The 15,106-nt window shown below is 41.1% G+C and overlaps 1 protein-coding gene across 6 annotated transcripts in view; it reads left to right on the top strand.

Moving 5' to 3' along the window:
* The window catches only part of MLPH (melanophilin), a 56,066-nt gene extending 44,767 nt beyond the window's left edge, over positions 1–11,299 (top strand). For 3 of the 6 annotated variants that reach the window (XM_074264409.1, XM_074264406.1, XM_074264408.1), the window contains 7 exons: positions 437–625; positions 3,094–3,237; positions 3,832–3,924; positions 4,655–4,723; positions 6,961–7,018; positions 9,383–9,483; positions 10,610–11,299. In XM_074264409.1, coding sequence (XP_074120510.1) covers positions 437–625; positions 3,094–3,237; positions 3,832–3,924; positions 4,655–4,723; positions 6,961–7,018; positions 9,383–9,483; positions 10,610–10,636 — 681 coding nt within the window. In that variant the 3' untranslated portion in view covers positions 10,637–11,299. Of the gene's footprint in view, positions 1–436; positions 626–3,093; positions 3,238–3,831; positions 3,925–4,654; positions 4,805–6,960; positions 7,019–9,382; positions 9,484–10,609 lie in introns of all 6 variants that reach the window. The other 3 variants (XM_074264407.1, XM_074264405.1, XR_012481536.1) reach the window with 2 other exon arrangements.
* Positions 11,300–15,106: the final 3,807 nt, after the last annotated feature.

The following is a 15,106-nucleotide window of genomic DNA, read 5'->3' as shown; positions in this document are numbered from 1 at the left end:
CGTGGCTGGGTGGGAAGTACTTAGATCTTTGCTAATGTTCTCCTTTATTAGACTATAAGCTCCTTGAAGGCAGGAACTATTTTTGCCTTTCTTTTTCTTTCAACTCTGGATGTGCTAACTAGTCTGGGCTGGGAATTCCCTCCCCACCTGCACCTAGATAAAGTAGGAGCTCTCTGTAAGCCCAGGGGGGCCTCCTTGGTGGCCCTGAATAATTCGGAGATATTCAAGCAAACAAATTGATTTTGATTCTATCAGAAAGTGTCTCCATCCAGTCACTGCAACTAAATTGGGTGTTTCTTTCAACTCATCCTTAACACTTTCCAGATCTGGTCCCGGGCCCCCAGGAGCTAAATCCCAGCCCAGACTTCCTGTTTGTCAGCATTTGAAAGGTAAGGGATGGGAAAGTGAAAGCAGCTTCCTTTCTTCTTTGTTTCAGTCCCTGGGGCCAGAGGCCCACACAGATGCAGACCTAGAAGAGGAGGCCCTGAAGAGGAAGCTTGGAGAGCTGACCAGCAAGGTCAGTGACAAGGGAGGATCTTCAGAGGAAGAAGAGGAGGAGGGCCAGAGTGGGCTGATTCCGGAAAGGAGTTCTGCACCTGGCACCAGGCCCGTAGAGGCCCAGCAGGTTGGTGTTCACACCTTGGGCTGTTAGATCCCTAACTTCTTGGCCTTCCTGCCTGGTTTGGTGAGTGTGTTAGGAAAGGCGTGACCAATGGACCACTCATCACATGACTGCCCCAGACCATCCAGCCCAGAGAGAATATGGGATTAGGTGTTTTATGGGATTTAAGGGAAACATCCAATCCATCTTTCCCTGAGTGAGAATCACCTCTACAACCTTCCAGACAAACAGTCAGGTCTTTGCCTGAATCCTTACAGAGTGCCTGGCTCTAACTGTCAGGATAATTGTTTTTTCCCTATATCCAATCAAAATCTCCCTCTCTCTAACTGCCCCCTATTGATCCTTCTCTGGAACTCTGGGGCATGGGGGAACAAGTTTGCCAGCTTTGGGCCCACCCCACCCCGTCTTCTCTCCTCTAGGTGAGCTCCTTTCAACCAGTTCTCCTCTGACCCCAATTTGAAGTCATTCACCTTCCTAGTTGGGTACTCTCCTGCTTTCTCAGTGTCCTTCATTAGGCAACCCAAATTAAATGCAAGACTGCAGGCGTGGTCTGACTATCGCCTCCTAGTCCCAGACCCTGCTGTTCACTCTTAATGAAATCCAAGATCCCATTGGCTCTTTTGCTTTTCTTATAGTCCTCTGGATGCCGGTTGAGCTTGCAGTCCCTTAAAACCTCCAGCTCTTCTTCCAATAAGCTCCTAGCTAGCTAGTGGATAGGGTGCTGGACACAAGGGTCTAGCTCTTCATGGAATGGCTGGCCCACACCAGGACCAAACTCGACTTTAGACTCATGTGTTATGAGTCAATTGTTTAAATTATGGCCGACTCTTCATGACCCCATTTTAGGATTTTCTCTGCAAAGATACTAGAGTGGCTTCCAGCCGAGGAAACTGAGGCAGAGTTAAGCTAATACACTGCTAATAAGTATCTGAGGCAAGATTTGATCTCAGGAATGTGAAATCTTCCTACCTTCCGGCCCCACGATTGCCCTGTTTTAACCTCATTGGTCCCATCCTATGTGAAAACCTTCCACCAATTCTTCCACTGGTCACTCTCAAGGCTGGACGGACCCATGGATGGGCCTTTAGGGGTTGGCATCTGAGCTATTCTTTCAGAGCCTGAGGGCAGGGTGGGGAATAAAGGGCCTCAATCCCTACCTTGTGAGATAGAGAAGAGAAGCTTTGGGGAAGCCATGATAGTTGTTTTTAAAGTATCCAAAGAACTGATCTGGAGAAGGGGGATTAGACTGGCCTGAATGGCCCCACAGGAAAGAGCAAAGGATTTTGGGTAGAAGTTAAAAAAATTTTGAGTCATGTCAGCAAAAACTCTCAACACTGAGAGTAATCTCAAAATGTACTAAGGCTCTGAAAGAATGGCTCAGATGCCAACCCCTAAAGGCCCATCCATGAGTCCGTCCAGCCTTGAGAGTGACCAGTGGAAGAATTGGTGGAAGGTTTTCACATAGGATGGGGCCAATGAGGTCAAAACAGGGCAATCATGGGGCCGGAAGGTAGGAAGATTTCACATTCCTGAGATCAAATCTTGCCTCAGATACTTATTAGCAGTGTATTAGCTTAACTCTGCCTCAGTTTCCTCGGCTGGAGAAGGATATCACAACCTCTCCATGGAGGTCTTCAAGCAAAGCCTGGATGCCAGTCTGGTAGGCATGTGGACAAGGGAATTCTCGGCTCTTATGGGTTAGACTAGAGAGGCTCCCAGGACCCTTCCATCGCCGAGTCTGGGCCCCATCACTCTGTGCATCCTTAATGTCTCAGAGTATCTCCTCCCATCAGGCAGATTGCAGCCTCTCCATGTCTTAATGGACAGGTCTTTTTTAACTTCTACAACCTGGGCCCAACACTCAGGGCTACACTGAGCCGGACCGGTCCTCAGAGAGCAGATGCTCGGACCATTAGCATGCAGAATATGTTCACTTCCAGCCCTTTATGGCTAGTGTGGACATGCAGCATTTTCATTTCACTGATTTTAAGCCCCCAGGATCCCCCCAAAGCCTCGCTACAATAAGGCAAGGGAGAAGGATGCTAATTAAGGATGATTAACAATAACTGACATTTATCGGGAGAGAGACAGGACCTATGATTTGGTTCATGCTGTTCATGCCATTGGGTAACATGGAAGCTTAGAGAGAGTTACCCAGCACACTGATGCAGAGACTTGAATCGGGTCATACTGCCAGTCAGAGTCAGAGATGGAACTGGAACCACGGCTTAGATTTCTGCTCCATCTTACTCTCCACAGCATCCCACCCACTGCTTCTCTGCAGCTTCCCCAGGGACAGGGATGAGCAGAGCACAGATTTGAAACTGGAAGGGACCCTTTATGCTGTCTGGTCTGTCTGACCCCCTCTTTTCACATGTAGGTTGACCCTGTAGATGGGTAGCAACACATCTGGCGCCCATCTGAGTCACTTTTACTCATGGAGCTAAGTAGACTCTGTCCTATTTCTCCAGATTGGCCAGACACATGGAGAGGAGAATAGGCTTCCTGACCTTGAGGAGCAAGTCCCACGTACCAGAACCCCTGATTCAGCGCTCTCAGAGCTGGAGGACAGAGTGGCCTTGACAGCCACTGAGGTGCAGCATGCAAAGAGGGAGGTAACTACCAAAAGATTTAAAGGCAAGTCTATAAGCATTTAGTAGGTGGCACTCGGTACCAAGCACTAAGCAAAATTCTGGTAACAAAGAAAGGCCAAAAAAATTTACATTGTTATTATATCAATTACATATATGTATATACATTGTGTATGTGTATATAATATGATTGTACAGGTAGGGATATAGCTGGATGGAAGGATGGATAGATAGATAGATAGATAGATAGATAGATAGATAGATAGATAGATAGATAGATAGATGGATGGATGGATGGATGGATGGATGGATGGATGGATGGATAGATAGATAGATAGATAGATAGATAGATAGATAGATAGATAGATAGATAGATAGATCAGACCTGTGCTTTCATTAGTACATTCCCTAGCATACCAATTCATTTAAAAACATGGTTCTGAGAAGGAATCTTCTTCCAGACTGCCAAAGGAATCTAGAACGCAAAAAAAAAAAAAAAAAAAAAAGGCTAAGAACCCTTAGACTGGAGCATGCTGGTAAGGTGTTCTCAGGTTTCATTTAGCAAGCCAGATTGACACGGGGTCCTTATATGTATTTAACATGTGGATGTTGCCCTAGGTGTCAGATATAAAGTCTCGGATTGCTGCCCTCACCGCTGCTGGACTCCCTATCAAAACTTGGGAGAAACCCAGGAAGAAATCAAACCTCCAGGTTGGTAGGAGGCACTGAGTGTGGGGAAGTATGTAGCACGATATAAGGATTGCAGGTTTAGGGCTGGAAGGAGTCCTTTAGGCTGTTTACACCAACCCTCCTCGTTTTACAGATGAGAAAACTGAGGCAAGGAAAGGTTAATTGATCTGTCCATTATCATTCAGGCAAGAAGCAGCAGAAACAGGATTTGTACTCAGGTCCCCCAACTCCAAATCCAGGAGTTTCTGATCTTCCTCAATGAATGGGAGTTTCTACACTAGCAAGTTCTCAATCTATACCATAGCCCTAGATCCAAAAAAATGATCAAAATTCTGTTATCGACCTTATATTGGTTAATTTGTTGTTTTGTTTTGTTTTTTTTTTCAAATGGAAAGCCACAAAGGAGGCTTTCCATTGGAGTATTAGAGTATTTAGAGGTATCGAGTTTAAATTCCAATTCTGTAAGCCTAGGACTGGCCCTCCTTCCCTTTTCACCTCATCTGGGAAATGAGGGGGTTGGTATAGACAGTCTCTTTAGAATCTTGGGGGCTATGACCTCTCTGGGCCTCAGTTTCTTCACCTGTTAAATGAAGGGGTTGGACCATCCAATCTCTGAAGTCCCTGTAGATCTAGAGCGATTCATGGTCACCTATAGAAGAGAATCAGCCTCCCATCCAGCTTGGAGTGACCCAATCAGAGTTGGGTGTCATAAGGACACCCCTGAAATGATGTCTTGTTTCTTCACTCCTAGATACTTCCACTCCAGCCCTCTGAGAACAGCCCTGGGGATGAAAATCCAGAAAACTCTGGGGTCGTCAAAGTGAGTAACAGTCCATCCCTCAAAGAAGCCAGAAGAGGAGAGGAGGAAGGGAAAATGAAGGCTCGATGTCAGATGGCAAAAGTAGAGTGGAGCTATTCATATTTATAGGCCCTTTTAAAAACTCTTGTTTTTATTCTTGTCTATTTCCAAATAGATCCTTCTCCTTTGCCCTTCTCATCCCTTATAACAAAGAGTTTGTTATTTTTGATAATATTTTACTTTCAGCAAAACCAATAGACATTAATGTCTAACAAAGTACATCTTATTTTACATCTATAGTCCCCCATCTCTGCAAAAAAGTGGAAAGAAAGCTATTAAACTTGGGGGAGTCACATACACAGAGGGTTAATAATTTAGTTAGAATTTAGGAACTTAGAAGCCATCAAAAACAAATTCTTCATTTTATAGATGGGGAAACTGAGACACAGACTTGCCCATTTTTGCATAAGTGATAAGTAGCAGAGTTGAGAGTCAAACCCAAGTTCTCTGATACTAATCCTTTGTGCCATGCACTCAGTTCTCCCTCCAGTGTCACTCTTTTGCTGCCTTTTTTTTTTCCCCTGAGGCAGTTGGGGTTAAGTGACTTACCCAGGATCACACAGCTAGGAAGTGTTAAGTGTCTGAGACCAAATTTGAACTCAGGTCCTCCTGACTTCAGGGCTGATGTTTTACCCACTGTGCCACCTCGCTGCCCCTTGCTGCCTTTTTTTTTTTAAACCATTTGAATGTTTCTGATTAATTAAACATTTCCATGCAATTAAAGCAGTTCAAGAAGAGATAGAGAAAAACATACTGAACAGGAAAAAAAAATTACTCACATACATGTAAGAATTACGATGTGAGATGGCACTATAGTGCACAGAATGGCAGCCCTAGAATCCGGAAAACCTAAGTTCAAATACAGTCTTGGACACTAACTGTGTGATCCTGGACAAGCCACTTAACACTGTTGCCTCAGTTTTCCCATCTATAAAAATAAACTAGTGAAAGAAATGGCAAACCTCTCTAGTATCTTTGCCAAGAAGACCTCAAATGGGATCACAACGATTTGGACATGACTGAGAAATGACTGAAAGTAAGAATTAAAAAGTGGAGGCCATTCTAAGTTAACATGGATAAATATCTTCCCTTCTAACTCTGATTGTTGCATGCACAAATAAGACTTTTTTAAAAAGGGAGATATTGGTATGGAATTCCCCCTATCCCTTCCCTTTACCCCCCAACTCCCATGCTTAACACTTGCTTTATTGCCTGCCTAACCACGGCCTCTTGCTACTTGGAATCTCCCCAGCTAGCTTAGAGCCAACCTGCCATTAGGTGAATGGCTTGAATAGGTTGAAGAGTGAATAGATATAGCACCAAAGGATCCACCCAAATGGTCCTGAACTTGAGAACCAGGAAAAAAGGCAAACCCATGGCTGTGCTGTGTGCATCCAACTCAGCTAAGATAGGCTATCTATTGATAGAAGGATGGCTGGCACCAAAAAGGCAAGTGAATCTACTCCATTTTTCACCTCCTTTTCTTTTATCTCCAAGTGCACCCTGGGTTTGGACTGATTCCATAGCTCAGCCCAAAGCCAGCCTCATTAAGTCAGACTACTTGATGCCATTTCAAGTTGTCGGTTCTTCCTACTCACTATCTCTTATCTCATTTGGGAAAAAAAAAATAACTTTCAGGTTCCCCCACATTCCCCTACACAAGGGTTCTATACCCAGGGTCCAGTGGTTCATCTACTGGCAGGAAAATAGATCTTGGCTAAATAGATTCAGAGCTAGAGTTTTGCCTTGGAAGGATAGATGGTCCAACTCTGTCATTTGGCAGATGAGAAAAAAGATCCTGAAAGATAGAGACCTGCCCAGTTATATAACCTTGGGATTGACCTCTTTGGCCTTTGTTTCCTCATCTGTGAAATATAGAGGTTGGATTTGAGGAGCTCTGAGTCCCTGTTCTATCCTAAATCTATTATCTTATGAGTCAGAGACTAGATATGAACCTTCCCGACTCATAGAATCACAAATCAGGGCTAGAAGCCGGGGCTTGACAGCTTCTGTCGGTTCGGGAGAGCATTTTGCTTGATACGTTTTCAGGGTGAGCAACTTATACTTCAGAAACTGGATATCTGTTAAAATTTCAAGCATTGATTCTTCCCTCACCCCTACACTCAACTGCCCAGAAGGAGGAATTGGTCCTCAGGATTCAATGACGTCTCAAGCCAAAAGATTTCTTTTTCTTATAGGTAATGTCTAGGCCACATGTCCAGAAGAGAATATTCAATAATTCTCTTAAACTTCAAGGTAAGAATCATCAGGTCAGTCTGCTGGGGAAGCCACAGAGAGGCAGGGACCTTGGAGACAAATATTTTGGGAACAGACAAGAAGAAACATTCTGGGGATTTGCATGGATTAAGTGAATAAACACAGCTTCCACTGCATGTTCTTTGTGGATAAAAGGAAAACCCAACAGCTAGAACCCTCTAGAAATTGGTCACTCTGGAAACTCAAGTTAAAGGTCTGCCCTTTTAAAAACAATAAATACTTCCTGTTCATACAGCTAGTGGGTGACAGAATGGCAAAGAGATGCCATTGGCTGCCATATGTTGGACTCTGTCCATAATGGAGAAGGAGACCATCAAAGTGTCTGCTCCCTGTGGCCATTCCTGCTGCTTTCACTGGCCAGGACTCTTGAAATCACTTTATTCTGCTTGGGATCTAGTTTATATAGGTCCAATATATTCAACATAGCATATACTCAATACAATGTAAGCTCCTTGAGGCTAGGGAGCTATTCTATTTTGCTTTTGTATACCTAGTACCTAACAGAGATTATTTATTGTGCCATAGTAGATGATAAAGCCTTCTTCAATTGATTTGGAGTTCCCAACAATAAAAATCCAAGTCCCTCGAATACATTCCCCCAAAACAGTTCAACAAAAATGCCAGATATCATGTTGGCCAGAGATAGATCACCTTCCTTTTTTCACTTTTATAGTTTATCATGAAAAAGAACCTTTAACTTGGACAGCATGGCACTAATCTTGCCCAGTTCCCTATAACTTTATGAGAAAATCACTTTACCTGATGTCGATGGTCCTCTTCTCCTACAATAGAGCAGAAGGCATGTAATACATCATTTCCTTGATACTCCAAGGTCATTGTTAGGAACAAGCCATGGTTCAGTGATTCTTCCCAATTGCCTACGCCATCCCACTTCACCTGACTTTGAGATGTGTAGAGCTGTTCATCACTGCATTAATTGCCCACCAAGGGCTGTGCTTGTTGTGTTCATAGCTGCTTTTAATTGTTTGGCTATCTTGCCCTTTACTGTCATTTCTTCCTGATGTCCACATGCCTGCCTCTAGTAACACCTTTCTAATTAGCTGCTCCTAATCTGCTACAGGCTTGATATAACCAGACTGACAAAGTGGTTAGGACTGTTCATTAAAGAGAGGGCCTGAAGGAAGGGGACTCTAAGTAGAGTATATGAATTTGGTGAGTTCCATTTAGGATGCTCAGTGAATTTTCTGCTTTATCTTTTGGATCTCATCAGGATTCTAAATAATTGGGGTGAAAAGAAACTGAAAAGGAGGGTATTCTCCAATGATGAGGAATTCTCAAAAACTATGCCTATGGCGATCAAGCTGTCTCAGGCCTGGTCAGGCTGAAAATTTTTAAGTGAATTTCTAGCAATAGACTCTATGTCCCAAAGATTAGCCTAGATAAGTTGAGTCACACTCATCTCTTGGCCACTGCTGCCCTCAAAGGTCATCTGTGAACAGAGGAGTCATGATCTGCTCTGTAGATCTGGAGATCCATCCACTTCAAAGAAATTCCAGATCCTTGCAGCATCTAAGTGTGTGTGGGGTGAATGGAGTGCATAAATGTATGAGTGTATCTATATGCATGTATATACACTTGGAGGAAGTTAGATTTTTTCCAACTTTCTTTCCTCAGATCAGGATTCCTAGGTCTGTGTAGACTTCTATTGATTAATTTCCCTTCACACACTGGGAAGGCCTAATTGATGATCTCTGAACTAGACACTGAATTTCCTACCTCCCTACTTTTGCATGGAGTGTCCACTATGCCAAGATTATGTTTCCTTCTCATCTCCAACTCTCAGAATCTTTAGTTTCCTTCAATGTTGAATTCAGCTGTCACCTGACTCAGCCTTTCATGATCATCCAAATTATTAGTGTTTTTCCTTAAATTATATTTTATTGATTTAGATGTTTAAATGCCATGTGCCCACAATAGAATACATGGTTCTTAAGAAACATGTATTTACTATATTATATTAAGAATAGAATAGAATACAAGTTTCTTAAGGGGGAAAATGATGCTGCTTTTGTCTTTCTGCAGCACCCAGTCTAGACATAAAATAAGAGTTTAATAAATGTTAGTTGAATGGATAGATGGATGGAAGGATGGCTATTCTTGATCCAAGATAAACAAAGTACAGATTGAGTATTCCTCTTATGAGTTATGATTGATCTTTCAGATAGCTGGAGGCACTGTCCAAGGTGCTGAGGAGGAAAGGAGATTGCTTTGATTGAAATGTCTAGAGAGACTTGTTCTAGAAACCAGCATGGAAATTGCCATTGCCCTTGATAGTTTGAATCTAGCTAAATGATTAAACCAAACCATTTATTTTCCATGAAGACGGAGATCATGGCCTTTTCAACCGAAAATCACCTTACCGAGGGTCCCTGACTCAAAGAAATCCCAATGGGAAAAACAGAAGAGTGGATCACATCTTTGCAGTAAGACTGTCATCCCAATTCAGTTTCAGCCCAATGAGTCTATTGTCTGTAGCTAAATACCCATAATATGTGCCAGCTTAGTCTTAAGCCAAGCTAAGATAAAGAAAAGGATGATCAAAGATAATTTGGGAATGAAATGTTATCAGTCAACAAGAATTTGTTAAACATTAGGAAAGATGAAAGGTAACTTTAGAAAAGAAGTCTCTAGCAGCTGGCGGATAGGGCAAAGGGTGAGGGAGAGATTAGGAAAAGTCTTGAAGGGAGTCAAGGATTCTAAAAAACATAGGTGAAGAAGGAAGGCCTTCCAAGCATGGGGGATAACCAGAACAAATGCCTGTAGGCATGTGTGAGGAATAGCAAATAGACAGATCAGTGTGGGGAGACTATAATATATGTGAAGGGAAGAAAGTAAAAGAAGGTAGGAAAGGTAGGAAAAAGCCAGGTTGTAAAAGACTTTCCATACCAAACAGAGGATAGGATAGGGTGATAGGGAATCAATGGAATTTGTTGAGTCGGAAGTGACGTGGTCACATCTTCGCTTTAGGAGAATCTCTTTGATAACTTCATGAAAGATGAGTTGGGGAGAAAAATAATTGAATGCAGGGAGACTAAAAATAATTTTTACTAATATTATAGTCACAGATAACATTTATGTGAGACTTTAAAGCTGACAAAGTGCTTTCCTTTTACTGTTTTTGGGTCTCTGAGATTATCTCATTGATCCAATTAAGAGGTCATTGTAATAGTCTAAATGAGAAGTGATGAGGGATTGAATAAGGATAGTAGAAAATCAGACTGGAGAAAAGAGGACAGAAAAAAGATGTCTTAGAAACAGAAAAAAAAGACAAGATTTATCTTTCATTCAGAGATAGGAGATGCAAAAGGAAATAATAATAATAATAATTAGGTTAGGAGAAGTGTCATTAAAAATTTTGCAAATGGGAATATTAGTCACTAAGAGGTTAATTGACTAATAATATAATAATGAAGTTTTGACTAAGATGTGACAATAGCAGTGAAGTAGTGAAAAAAGTGTAATAGCAGAAAATAGCCCCCAATCTCAGAATTTCATTTGAGTGGTTTTTAACTTTTCTTTCCTCTTTATTTTTTTTTTGATACCCCCCAGAAACCTGTGATGACCCATCAACCTTAAAGAAAACCTTTACCATAGAAATCAGATAAAGAATAATTAATGTTTTCTCCACTATCACCGCCGTTATTTTCTTCTCCCTCCTCAATTCTTCCTTGGAGAAAAGAAGAAACATTGCTGTGTAGGATTCCTGCTTCAAGGTGATGATAGTTGCCAGCTTTTCCTCCAAGCCTCTGCAGAGTGAATTTAAGAACAGAACAACATGGCGCATCACTTCCCCAGATCATTGCAACCTACTTGCTACCTGATGCTATGTTTCTTTTCAGTTTAATGTGTCTCTGTATTTATATTCCATAGGCTCATAGATTTAGAACTAGGAAAGACATTAAAGAACATCTGCTCATGGAAACATAGGATCATAGATTTAGAATAGGAAAAGACTTTTAACGTTATTTAATCCAACACTTCAATTTTACTCATGAAAACATTAAAATCCAGGGAAGGAAAGGAATTTGTCAAGGTCTCCTAGGTAATAAATAGCAAAACTGAGAATTAAACCTTGATTCCTCAAAAAGAGGATGTCAACCTTCAAAGGACCCATTTAAACACCTATTAGATGATCACTTTCTGGTATTGCTTTTCCAATCATTGTTGCTATCAAAATGAAAATAAAGAATGTATGAAAAACTATTGAGATCAACACAAATAAATATATATAAATACACACATATATGTATATAAATATATTGTGGAAAGACAGAAAATGAAAAGGAGACAGAGACAGAGAGAGCAGGAGGGAGAAAAGATTCACTTTAATGTTTTGATGAATTTAATTTTATTGGCATGGATACTAATATAGCATCACTACTGCTAATAACAATAATAATAGCTCACATTTATATGGTACTTTTTAAGTTTTGAAAAGCACTTTATAGACATCATTTCATTGGACTTTCACAATAACAGGTAGCAGGGGCAATTGTTAGTCTTATTTTGCAGATAAGGAAACCCAGAATGGAGAAAAACTTCCTCAGGGTCGCACAGCTCGTAAATAAAGGAGGCAGAATTTGCCCCCAGTCCTCATAGGTCCCAATCTACTACCGTAGCTATACTACCTTCACCAATACGGATAATAATCTCCTCCTTGCAATTATTCCCTGCCCCTTTTTTGTCTTCTCCATAGAGTAATCACTGTCTGATTCTTTCATTGTCTTGGGGGCACTATGTCACAACTGAGCCCTTCATTGGGTAGCCTCTCGAGCTATAAGACTGGCCTGCTTTCCTGGCTGGTCATTCAAAAGTATCTGCTTAAGGATACTCTAATATAACTTCCCGCTTACACATCATGTTGGCAATGTGTTGCAAGCTGCTTGTATCTACCCTGCATCTTCTCACTCTCCTTTGGGTTATTTAGCAGCAACAACAATAGCAATTACTATTACTATTACTACCACCATTACTACCACCACTACTATTACCAACACTATTACCTCTACTACTGCTACTACTACTACTACTACTACTACCACCATTACTACCATTACTGCTACTACCACCACCACCACTACTACTATTACCAACACTATTACCTCTACTACTGCTACTACTACTACTACTACTACCACCACCATTACTACCATTACTGCTACTACCACCACCACCACTACTACTATTACCACCACTATTACCTCTACTACCACTACTATTACTACTACTACTACTACTACTACTACTACTACTACTACTACTACTACTACTGCTGCTGCTGCTGTCATTTTCCAGCAGTGAGTTAGGATGTTTTCCTTGGGTCCTATTGCAAAACTCACCCATACCATTGGTCTCTCAACCAAGACTGTACAGAATCCATGCTCCCCATTCACTTCCCTGCCAGTAGCCTGCATCTCTGGGCATCCACTAGCAAAATCATACAGTATGGATCTGGCTCCAGCACTTAGCCCAGTGTTTGGCTTCTAATGATCATGGAATCACAGATGAGAGTGACCTCAGAAACAATTTGGTCCTACTCTCCCTTTTTATAAAGAGGGACTGAGAACCAGGGCAGTCAGGAGCCCCATTCTTATCCTAGCATAAGAATGAAATGAAGATAAGGCATCATCTCAGCCACTGGGATCTGAAATGGCCTCAGCAGTTGGCCCATAATTTTATGATGTGCTCAATCTACCTTGGTTGCCCTTGGGAATTTCACTTTTCCCTCGTGGCCACTTTGAAAAGATAGCTAAGAACTTACAGGATCTGGGAATCATACCCAAGAAGTAAGAATTGCCACAGTGTGGTGGAAAACTGTGGACTTGGATCAGAAAGATCTGGATTCAAATCCCAGCTCTCATGATAGTTATATAATGATGGACAATTCATTTTACTGCATGAGCTTCAGTTTCCTACTCAGTAAAATGGGGATAAAAAAAAGTTATACTCAGAATTATCTTTATTCCCAGAGTGCTCTAGAGGAGGCCAGGTGGGTAGTGAACAGGAAGGTGGATATGTTTTCTCTTTGGGAAGGTCCATCACCATTTTCCCTCTCCCTGCACCTCAATTTATGATATTCTGCCAAGCCACACCACGAGGTGGCGATGCTGTCATCTCAAAACTTAATTCACTATTTTTGAAAAAAGAAATTATAAGATTGTAGATTTAAACCTAGGAGGGACATTAAATGCCATCTTATACAATTTTCTTTAGAGAGGAAGAAGCTGAGACACTGAGTCAATTACATAAGTTACCTGAGGTGTTACCATACAGCAGATACTGCTGGGGATATAAATGTGCAAGTACGATAGTGCTCGCCCTCAAAGGGCTTACATTCTACTAGCAGAAGTGGGTCACAGATACAGAAATACCCAATTTCCCATTTGGTCCTCTTTCTTGTCCTTTATATACTGACATCTTTGTTTTAGTTTGAAGATAATGTTCAAAACATATTTTTAAGCAAACACAAGATGTGTGAGAAGCAGGAAAGACTTACATGAACTGACATTGAGTGAAGTGAGAGAACCAAGAGGACATTGTACACAGGAACAAGATCATGTGATAACCAACTGTGATGGACTTGGCTCTTTTCATGTGGTGATTCAAGGCATTTCCGATAGATTTGGGATGAAAAGTGCCATCGGCATCTAGAAAGAATTATGGAGACTTAATATGGATCAAAGCATATGCTTTTACTTTTTGTTGTTGTTTGCTTGTTTTTTTTCTTTCTCTTTTGATCTGATTTTTTTTGTGTGCAAACATGAAAAATAAGAAAATATGTTGAAAAGAATTACATATGTTTTACCTATATCAGATTGTTTGCTGTCTTGGGGAGGGTGAAGGGAAGGGAAGGAGGGGTAAAAATTTGGAATACAAACTTTTACAAAATGAATGTTGAAAACTATCTTTACATGCAGTTGAAAAAATAAAATACTATTGGAAAAAAATAATAATCCGCCTTCTTTCCCTTTAAAGGAACCAAGACACCTGTCCCTTATTAGTCCTCCATCATTTATTTTTTGAAAGATTCATAAATTCATCCCAGCAATCATATATATGAATTCTTGAAGGGCCTGAACTATATCTGGTTTTGAAGACTTGAAGTGACTGAGAAAAGCTAAGGGCTCTCTTGGTATTTCCTTTATTTTAGCTTTCATTTTTGGTTCTCCCCTTTCCCTTTTTAATGGTTTTACAAAATCCAAATAACAGTTGAGTGATTCTACCTTCTCCCCTATTTCCTTTATCATCATGCTCATCATTTTCAAGCAATGGTCCTACTCCATCCTGGATTTTTTTCCTTTGTCTCTACATGACCAATAAAAGCCAATATCAAAATTCATTGCAAGCCATGAGTTAGGTTCTTCCATTCCATTTCCTTTTTCTGTTCTCGGGCTTTGCTTTTACTTCTTGCCCATGTCTTTTGAGAGGTGGCCAATAAGTTCCCTGGGCAGACACATTGCTCTCCTAAGCTATTTCCTTTTTTCTTCTTCATGGGAACCATTTGTGATTGTGTCATCCCAATTCCATTCTTGAGACCATTCCATCCCTTCTGAGTCAACTCTTTCTAAAGAATGAACCAATGGTCATGAGGTCCTACCTTTCTTTTATCTGGCGTTCTAGAAATCTCTTCTTCCCAAAAATCAAGGCTGGATGTCTGACTATACCTTATTGACCATGAAATCTAAGATTAAGTGGTCATTTCCGCACAAAATTCTTTTCATGTCTGTTCTCAGCAACCTCCTGTTCCTCCTGTTTAATTGAATCCAGTCTAGATTGGCACTTTTCCTTCCCTTCATCTTTTGAAAACAAAAATAGCAAAGTCATTGCAATGGTACACAAGGATTGCAGGAAGATGGTCATAGTTATCGATTTGCCTTTGAACTCTGAAGATAATGGATCTTGGAGGAGTTGGGTGCTAAAATGAGAATGCTTCATTTCCTGGGGGCATCAAGGACCATGCACATGAAGCTAAGGTAACTTGTTTAAAGGCCATTAAGTCTCCGATGAAGATTTGGGGGGATCAAATTATATCTCTGGTGATTCAAA

The sequence above is a fragment of the Sminthopsis crassicaudata genome, chromosome 4 (genome assembly GCF_048593235.1).
Source record: "Sminthopsis crassicaudata isolate SCR6 chromosome 4, ASM4859323v1, whole genome shotgun sequence".
Classification (NCBI taxonomy): Eukaryota; Metazoa; Chordata; class Mammalia; order Dasyuromorphia; family Dasyuridae; genus Sminthopsis; species Sminthopsis crassicaudata.
Note: the sequence above shows the minus strand (reverse complement) of the source record. Positions and strands in the feature narration are given on the sequence as shown.